At 43.8% G+C, this 9,702-nt stretch overlaps 1 protein-coding gene across 1 annotated transcript; it reads left to right on the top strand.

The window, feature by feature from the left end:
• Positions 1–1,782: 1,782 nt before the first annotated feature.
• On the top strand, positions 1,783–4,719 carry INS (insulin). Its single transcript, XM_053247773.1, has 2 exons — positions 1,783–1,969; positions 4,586–4,719. The coding sequence occupies exons 1-2, from the start codon at positions 1,783–1,785 to the stop codon at positions 4,717–4,719; spliced, it is 321 nt and encodes a 106-aa protein (XP_053103748.1).
• Positions 4,720–9,702: the final 4,983 nt, after the last annotated feature.

Genomic DNA, 9,702 nt, shown 5'->3' on the forward strand with positions numbered 1-9,702 from the left:
CCCATCACTAGTTACCCAGCAAGCCTGGAATAAACCTAACATGTTAACATGTTTACTTTTCCTTAATTCTGTACTTCAGAAACAGCTGCTAGGACCGGCACCTTGGTGGACACCCTAGTTCCAGCACTGCCAATTGCTCAGCATTAGTGTAATCACAGAGCTTTAACAGCCCCATTATCACTCTTGCTAAAAGGGTCACAGCAACTGTGAAGGTTCTGTGAAGCAAATGCAGGTGAAATGAGATGGAAACTGCAAACTGTTGTTTCTGCCTTTCTTTATCCTTAAGAACTGTTGACAATGTGCAGAGAAGACTTAATTTGCCCAGGCAGCAAAAAAAGGATGGCCAGGACCAGACTGAGAAGGTGGAGCTCTGACCATCTCTTGTGTCACTGGGACTCGCCCAAGAGCTATAAAAATGGAAGGGAGACCAGGCGGAAATCATTTCAACTCATCCTCTTTTTTTCTCTGAGTAACCTTCAAGCCTTCCCTTGTTATCAACTTGCATAGGTAAGTCTGTTTTCTCCACCATCTCTTGGTTTATGTAGTGCAGTGCACAGGGTCTAAGGCTGTAGTTCAGTGGGAGAGCATCTGCTTTGCATGAAGAAGGTCCCAGGTTCGATCCCTGGTGTCTCCAAGAAGGATTGGGGAAGAACCCTTCCTAAAACCTTGGAGAGCCTTGTAGACAGTACTGAGCTGGATGGACCAATGGTCTGCCTCAGGATAAGGCAACTCCCTATGTTCCTAGGAGTTGAACCATGGAAGGTTAAAGTCCTGCTCAGGTGTTCTGCTTATGTGGTGGCACTACACAAGTCTTGTGGGTTAGGTTCAAAAATGACTGAAGAGCACCATCTTAAAGTAGCCAGTAGGAGGCATAGCCAACTGACTACACTTCTTCTGTCTTTTACAAAGCTACTGGCAGCGGATCCTGATCTTGGATGCATGGAAGAAAGACTTCTGAATATTTTGTGCCCTGAAAAGTGCTACACAAATGGTGAAAAGCATTTAGGAAAGCACCAGTTTCCTCAAATATATGGGCAGCTTTTGCCTGTCTTCCAGCACAATTCATTGGTCCACACAAACAGAGGGGTTTCCCTGCCACTGGCTATGGGATGGGAAAGTTCCATACACTCACTGAACATTTCCTTCCTGCCATAGTTGTCAATGAACAATGACCTTAGAACAACAGGGCAAAAGCTAAAAGGCATGTGCAGCATGTGTGATCCATAATTAATAGTGGGTTCCATTTTGAGAGGCAGCAGGACTGAGACCAGTGCTTGGTAACAAAATGGGACCACCTCACCCTTTTCTAATTGTCCATGAATTGCATGACCTTTAAGTACATTCAGCAGCAATTTGGGTGTAAGTCCCATTAAAGACTTCCAGGCAGACATCTCTAGAATCAGTTTGTTATATTGGAGTAACCTCTAAGGATTTGTTTCATGTGTTATGTGCCAGCAAACATGTGCCTTCCTCCATATGGTGGGCTAAGACTATCCCAGCCCTCTGGCATGAACACAACACCCAACATGCACACAGAAAGCTGGGTGATCTCATAAGCTTACTTTCCTTAAGGAAAATAGGCTAAAAATGTGCAGTGCAGGAGTTTTATTGTCATTAGCATCTTACCTTTTGAATCTGCAATATTTCATAAGAGAGAGGGGGGTGAGGGACTGACCTTGAAGGATTGTCAAGCTTCAGAGTGATGGATGTCTAGCAGCAGCCTGCTCTCTAACCCCATTTTCTCACCCCTCTCTTTCCAAGGTCTCATCTCTGATACCCACCATGGCTCTCTTGATCAGATCTCTGCCTCTCCTGGCACTGCTTGCTGTTTTGGCTCCTCCTGCCAGTTATGCTGACCCATCTGAGCATCTATGTGGCACCCACCTGGTAGAGGCACTCTTCCTTGTCTGTGGAGACCGGGGCTTTTACTATAATCCCAAAGAACGACGGAGCATTGAAGAGCCCCAAGGTAATATTATTTTACATCTTTAACAGCACAGACCACAGAATCTTAGCCTGTGATTTCTGGCACTGAACTCATAACTTCAGAGATACACAGTCTTGTTTTAGAAAGAAATGTGATTTGCATGGTAATGCAAATGTCCTCCATGCATGCATGGAGATCCTAAAAATGGCCTCCACACATGTGGGGAGGCCCAAACTGGGCTGTTCTTCAGGAGACTGGTGGGTGGTTTGGAGGAGCTCCCACCGCTGCCTCCAATGTCTCCACCACCTCCGATAAGGAAAAAGGTATGAAGTACCCTTTCTCTCCCCATGCCCCAGCCTTACTATAGGGAAGGCTCCTCTTTACTTGTAAAGGGAATCCTCACCAGATGCCCCTTTAAAAGTATATCCCTCAACTCACCCAAAAACCAGTTCTTTTAACATAAACATAAGAACATAAGAACATAAAAACATAAGAACAGCCCTGCTGGATCAGGCACAAGGACCATCTAGTCCAGCATCCCGTTTCACACAGTGGCCCACCAGGTGCCTCTGGGGAGCCCACAGGCAAGAATTAGAACTGGAACCAGTCGGGTTCGAACTCAGACTGCCCAAACCGGGCTGGTTTGATTTGAACCATGGTTTGAATCAAGCCAGCTCACACATTCCTACATTGTTTTTGCTACATCTATTGACATATTGCTGATTGAAGGAGTGTGTTACACAGAGCCCTCACAAGCTCACATTAAGGGTGGCATGCATTTGGGATTTTTGGAAATGACCACAAGTCATATTTAAAATTTTTGTTTTGTGGAAGGCCGGACCTCCCCATCAGATGCAAATGCCGGTCCCAAAGAAGCAGAAACCACATATTTTATTTTATTTATTTATTTAACACATTTGTATACCACCCAAAACTCACGTCTCTGCATTTTGCAGAAGTCATATGTGTTTGCAGCCACAAAATCCTTGAGTGAAAGTTCCAAGTGGAGGTTCTTCTCCTGTCAATTAACAGGGCAGAACCAGGGGCAGAGCCACCATTGGGCAAACGGGTTCAAAGAACCCAGGCTGCACCCAATCAGGGACTGCACCTCGTGTCCCCGACACACCCCCTACACTGATGTCAGATACGGGGGTGCTGGTTTAGCTCCCAAGTGGGAGCCACACAGCCCCCGTTTGGGAGTTAAATGGCCGCTGCGTTCACAGTGTGACCAGGAGTGGCTCTTCCCTGCATTTAAGGCAGGGAAGAGCTGCTCCTGGCTGCACTGCGAATGCAGTGCCAGCCCAAGTCTAGTTCCCGAAAGGGCCGTGCAGCTCTTTCAGGAGTTGAATGGCCGGCGCTGTGTTAGTGGCTCTTCCCTCCCTTCGGGAACTAAATGGCAGGCGCTGCAAATGCTCTGCGGCTCCACAGAGCCAGACCATGCCCCCCGCGTCTGACATCAGACGCGGGGGCAGGGTGAGCAGGGCCACTGTCACGGCCGCACACGGGCTGCTAGCAGTCAGGCTCCACACCTGGGCACAACAAGTAACACTGGACTGCTGTGACCTTTTGGTCACAAGTTTCACTTGTCATTGGCTTCGTGTAAAAATGGTTTCTCCTACTGAGTCACAACTAGTGAAGCAGAGAGAGAACAGTGGCAGTTGAACAAAGGACAAAGACCCACCAGCAGCCTTACTTTCTATCTGTCTTCCTAGCTCCTGGAAGAGGGCCAATTAGGAATCCAGCCTATTACCCCTGCTATATGACTAATGCATAGATAAATCACTTACTAGAGATCTCACAAGTGAGTAAGCTAATGTAGTGGCTTATGCAGAGGTGTAACTCTGTGCCCTGGGGCTGCTGTGGACTCAGAAGCCTCCCTGGCCCAAGCAGTAACACTAGCTCAGTTTTCCACATTCATGGAAAATGGAGAAAATTGCTGTAATACTTCTTGCACAGCCACTCATTCAGAATAGTGTCGGGGCTGCTTCTGAATCTGCAGCAACCCCGAGGCACAACATTTCATAGGCATAACTGCACATCATGTAAACCACCAGTTTGCATAGCAATACATAATTTGCATTGTGTGTGCATTATCATTTTTCATGATAGCTATGAATAACTAATAATGCATTTCTTCCAAATCCTCTGATAGGGCAATCTATTTGTTTATAACACATCTTATGCTAAACACAGGTAGTAACAAAATTAAAATGTTATAGAACATCAATGTGTCAAAACATAACAAGCCCCAAGGCTACAATCCTGGCCCTAGATAGTTACAGAGTAGATGGTGCAGGAGCACACAAGAAGCCAGAAGTGTTTTGAATACTTTTCATTGCAGTTGATTGCAGAATAGGAAAACCACTTTTTTGCATTTAAAATTGCTTAGCTGTTCAGTTGGTAAAACCTGTCAAAACACTCAGAGGGTGCACATGTCTTTCCCCAGCTGTCATGCTACAGTTGTCAGAGGCTGCTGCCTAAAACTCTTAAACCTCTGTTGACTTAGCCATGCCAACCCCCAAAGTAAGCTCAAAGGGGGGTGGGATTGTTTAGCATTTTCTGAGAAATGCTCAAGCAAGAGTGGAACTCCAAGCTTCATATCCTATACAGCATACATTTCAAAGATGCATTAATGTGGATATTTTCTCCATCTGGCAGTGAATGGGCATTTTCAGAACGGTGAGCGACAAATGTCAATTCTGGAAAAGACAAAGAGAGGAATTGTGCAACAATGTTGTGAAAACACCTGCTCCCTATATGAACTGGAGAGCTACTGCAACATTGAATCCTAGAAGAGGAAAACCTGCCCCTGCATGGGAGGAAAGAAAAGCACTTTGCTATTGCACCTTCAGGGGCATTGAATAAAATCCTGTGAATCTATTTAAGCAGTCTGGGTATTGATTTTTGGGGGGGAAATAGCACAGAGGTAATTGCTATTATGCCAACAGTGGTGCAGCCAGGTAATTTTGGACCCTATACCTAATAAGCTTACAAGAGATCCCTGCAAAATAAGCCTTCTCTCCGTGTATATACATTTCAACACAAACCCATAGGTCTGGGCCAGAGTGCATCTATGCAGGGGGTGGGGTGGGGTGGAGACTACACAACCCCTAAAGGACCCATACATGTTCTTGATCATTCACCTCAAGCTCACAGATCTGGGCCAGAGTACCTTTGCCAATTTTTTTTTAAGACTACACAAGCCCCAATAGATTCACACAGCTTCTTGACCATTCACAAACTAACTGGGACACAACATGTGTCCTTTGCTCCACAGTTTAAATGCAAAAGCAGCTTGGACATATAGTGCATTTGTAAGGGGAAAAATTATAACCACAGCACATGCCCCTTGCTGCATAGTTCTCTCACAGACAGAGGCGTAACTAGGGAAAACGGCGCCCGGGGCAAGCACTGAAATGGCGCCCCCCATGCCCCCCCACGCCCCCAACATACTACATTATACTTAGGTTTTTCCTCACAAGTGCCCACCGCCGCCAAGCCAGGCCACTGACTCGCCACCAGGCGCCAGCAAAGCAATGGGGGGGGCGCAGGCGGCGTGGAAGGGACCACTCGTGGGGGAGGGGGCACCGACACGCTCCCTTGACTGCTGCAGCGCTGCTGCACTGAGCAGGAAACATTTGTATTAACAAAAAATTTAAAAAAAAAAATTTGTCATGGCGGCGCCCCCCACGTGACCAGAAAAGATGGCGCCTGGGGCACGTGCCCCCCCTGCCCCCCCTATAGTTACACCTCTGCTCACAGAACTTTTGGATCACAAACCAACTTGAGCATAGTGCATTTGTAAAATAAAGTTTTTTTGTTTATTCAGATGTATCACTTAGTTCTGTTTTCACAAGGTGTGAAGTATTCTATGGATAGCAATAACTGTTTCTGGTAGCTTTACTGCAGTATGGGAAAGATTATTTAAAAATCACAGGACTGAACAATTTCCTTAAAATAAAAATGTGCAGAGACCTGCCATCTTGAGCTACATGAGTGGCCAATTTCTGAAATATTAGAAATTATTATTATTATTATTATTATTATTATTATTATTATTATTATTATTATTGATTTACACAGTCAGACAGGTGTTATTGACTGGTTTGTATTATCCAGACATTGAGTCCTTACCAAGGACCTGGGATGCCAGAATTTTATTGTCAATGTTGTTGCTGTTGTTATAGATATCATTGCAGAATATAGGCTGTTCCCAGTAAAGTTGCTTTTTGTAATTGGCTGATGGTGATTTCTATGGCCCCTATGGTGTTGAGGTGCTCTTCAAGGTCTTTTGGAACTGCACCCAGGGCGCCAATTACCACTGGGATTATTTTGGTCTTCTTCTGCCACAGCCTTTCAATTTCACTTTGTAGATCTTTGTATTTTGTGATTTTTTTTCTATTTCTTTTTCTTCTATTCTGCTATCCCCTGGTATTGCTATGTCGATTATTTTGACTTGTTTTTCTTTCTTCTCGACTATAGTTATATCTGGTGTATTGTGTGGCAGATGTTTGTCTGTTTGTAGTCGGAAGTCCCATAATATTTTTACATCTTCATTTTCTTCAGCTTTTTCAATCTTATGGTCCCACCAATTTTTGCCTACAGGTAGCTTGTATTTTTTGCAGATGTTCCAGTGTCTCATCCCTGCTACCTTGTCATGCCTTTGTTTGTAGTCAGTCTGTGCGATCTTTTTACAACAGCGGATTACGTGGTCCACTGTTTCACCTGCCTCTTTACAAAAGCAGCACTTGCTGTTTGTTGTTGATTTTTTGACTTTTGCTCTTATTGCATTTGTTCTTAGTGCCTGTTCTTGTGCAGCCAGTGTTAAACCCTCTGTTTCTTTCTTCAAGTTGCCATTCTTAAGCCATTGCCAGGTCTTGGTGATGTCTGATTTTCCACTTATATTGTGCAAATATTGACCATGCAGGGGCTTAATAACGACAACAACAACAACAGAAGGAATAGAACTGCCCAATGGAAGCAAGATCAAGAACCTTGAAGAGAAAGAACATTACAAATACTTGGACATTCTCCCGGCTGATAACATTGCACACACTGAAGTTAAAAGAAAAATTGGAAGTGAATACATCAGGAGAATTAGAAAAATCCTCAAGTCCAAACTCAATGGTGGGAACACCATACAAGCCATAAACACCTGGGCTATACCTGTTAGCAGATACACTGCAGGAATAATAGACTGGACCCAGGCTGAGCTAGAGACGCTAGATCGTAAGACCAGGAAAATCATGACCATCAATCATGCTCTGCACCCCCACAGTGATGTCGATAGGCTATACCTCCCTCGCAGCTCAGGTGGAAGAGGAATGCTGCAAGTCCATCAAGCTGTAGAGAAGTTTGGACATGAGGATTTTTCGAACTCTCCTGATGTATTCACTTCCAATTTTTCTTTTAACTTCAGTGTGTGCTATGTTATCAGCCTGGAGAATGCCCAAGTATTTGTAAGGTTCTTTCTCTTCCAGGTTCTTGATCTTGCTTCCATTGGGCAGTTCTATTCCTTCTGTTTTTGTTATTTTCCCTCTGTTCATTATTAATGCAGCACACTTGTCTAGTCCAAACTCCATTGCTATATCGCTACTGAATATACGGACAGTGTTTAGCAGTGATTCAATTTCTGACTGGACTTTCCATACAGCTTCAGATCATCCATGTACAGCAGATGGTTGATTTTACTTGATGTTTTAGATGTTTGGTACCTGAGGCCTGTTTTGTTTAGTATTTGTGAAAGTGGGGTCATGGCGATTACAAACAACAGAGGGGATAGTGAGTCCCCTTGGAAAATGCCTCTTCTAATGCTAACCTGTCCAAGTGTCTTGCCATTGATTGTTAACTGTGTACTCCACATGCTCATTGCTTTTTTAATGAATATCTGAATGTTTTTGCTGACACCAGTTGTTTCTAAACATTTTAGTATCCATGTGTGAGGCAATGAATCGAAGGCTTTCTTGTAGTCAATCCATGCAACACTTAGATTGGTTTTTCTTCTCTTGCAATTTTCTAAAATCATTTTGTCAATCAGCAGCTGGTCTTTTGTGCCTCTGGTGTTCGGGCAATTTCCTTTCTGTTCAACTGGAAGCTGTTTGTTAGTTAATAAGTGTTGCATCACTTCATCTGCTATTATTCCAGTTAATAATTTGAAGATGGTTGGCAGACAGGTTATCGGTCTATAATTACTTGGAAGTGCACTTTTTGCTGGGTCTTTCATTATGAGATGAGTTTTCCCAGTTGTTAGCCATTGTTCAATATCACCTCCTTGCAAAATGTGATTGAACTGTTTTGATAGTTGTTTATGAAGGCTTGTTAGGTGTTTAAGCCAAAAGCCATGCAGTTCATCGTCGCCTGGAGCAGTCCAATTTTTAATTTTCTTTGCTCTTTCACTTATTAATTCTGGTGTTATTATTAGATCTTGCATTTGTTGGTTACATTTTTTGACCTCTTTCATCCAGCCTGCTTTTTAATTATAATCTATTGGATTGTCCCATAGTTTTCCCCCAGAATTGCACTGTTTCTTCTTTATTTTGTGTTTCTCTGTTTCTTGCAGTTTCTCCTTCTATGTTTTGGTAGAAACGTCTCTGATTCGACTGGAATTGGAGATTCTGCCTGTGTTGTGTAGTTCTGGCTTCATACCTGCTAATCTTCTTTGACACTGCTGTTATTTGCTGCTTTATTATTTCCAGGACTTCTCTAATTTTCCTTGAATCTAGGTGGTATTTTTGGATCAGATACTGTTTGGTGTTTTCATTCTTCAGCTTCTTGTCTTTCATATCTTTCAATTTACTAGCATCTGATCTAAGGCTGGAGATTTTATTTTCTAATCTAATCTTCCATTTAGGTGATGTAGTACTTTCTTTTTTTACAGGTCCATTGATCTTATATCCGAGCTCTTGTGTTGTTATTGTTGCTGCACTGTACATTAGTTGGTTTGTTTCTTGCATTATTTATTATTATTATTAGTTCAATTTCTATACCACCCTTCCAAAAATGGCTCAGGGCAGTTTACACAGAGAAATAATAAGTAAATAATATGGCTCCCTGTCCCCAAAGGGCTCACATTCTAAAAAGAAACACAAGATAGACACCAGCAACAGTCACTGGAGGTACTGTGCTGGGGGTGGATAGGGCCAGTTACTCTCCCCCTGCTAAATAAAGAGAATCACCACGGTAAAAGGTGCCTCTTTGCCCAGTTAGCAGGGGCATGTAAAGGTGTCAGGGAATCCCTGACATGGGACTGCTGGCTGCAGAGAAACGTGGCCTGCTCCATGTCAAGTCTTCCACACCCAAGCCCCTCAGGGATTACTTGATTGGGTGGGGAAACAAAAGACAAACAATCACCCACCTGGTAATAGCAGCACTGACCCTGGCAGGAAATCCTAGTCTCACCAGCACACTTTGGTGAGATCTCATAAGACCAGGGAAGCTCTCACAAGACTTACCCCAACTGTCAGAGCCTATATAAAGAATGACTGGCCAGTAATGAGGGGTCCGTCCATGAAGAGGACTCACCTTGGCAAAAGCCCTGGGACTCCAACTGAGCAAAGGGGCAGCAGCACAGGGATAGGGTTAGTGAAAGGAAGAAGCCCATGGCTAGGAACACTTCCCTAGCCAAATGATTCTGAGGTCTTGTCAACTCCCCAGGAGAAAGGCACACAGCTGGCAAGACTGAGGGCATGACAAAAGGGTTGAGCAAAAAGGAGAGCATGTTACACTTTTTTAATAAGGGAAAGGGCATAATCCTTCACATTAGGGTGGAATGATAG

This window comes from Hemicordylus capensis, chromosome 1 (assembly GCF_027244095.1).
Source record: "Hemicordylus capensis ecotype Gifberg chromosome 1, rHemCap1.1.pri, whole genome shotgun sequence".
In the NCBI taxonomy this organism is placed as follows: Eukaryota; Metazoa; Chordata; class Lepidosauria; order Squamata; family Cordylidae; genus Hemicordylus; species Hemicordylus capensis.

Excerpts from the sequence above, each read along its gene's own strand:
- INS (XM_053247773.1), top strand. The coding sequence starts at position 1,783 with ATGGCTCTCTTGATCAGATCTCTGCCTCTCCTGGCACTGCTTGCTGTT. Across the intron at positions 1,970-4,585 it reads GAGCATTGAAGAGCCCCAAG|TGAATGGGCATTTTCAGAAC; the intron begins GTAATATTATTT and ends TCCATCTGGCAG.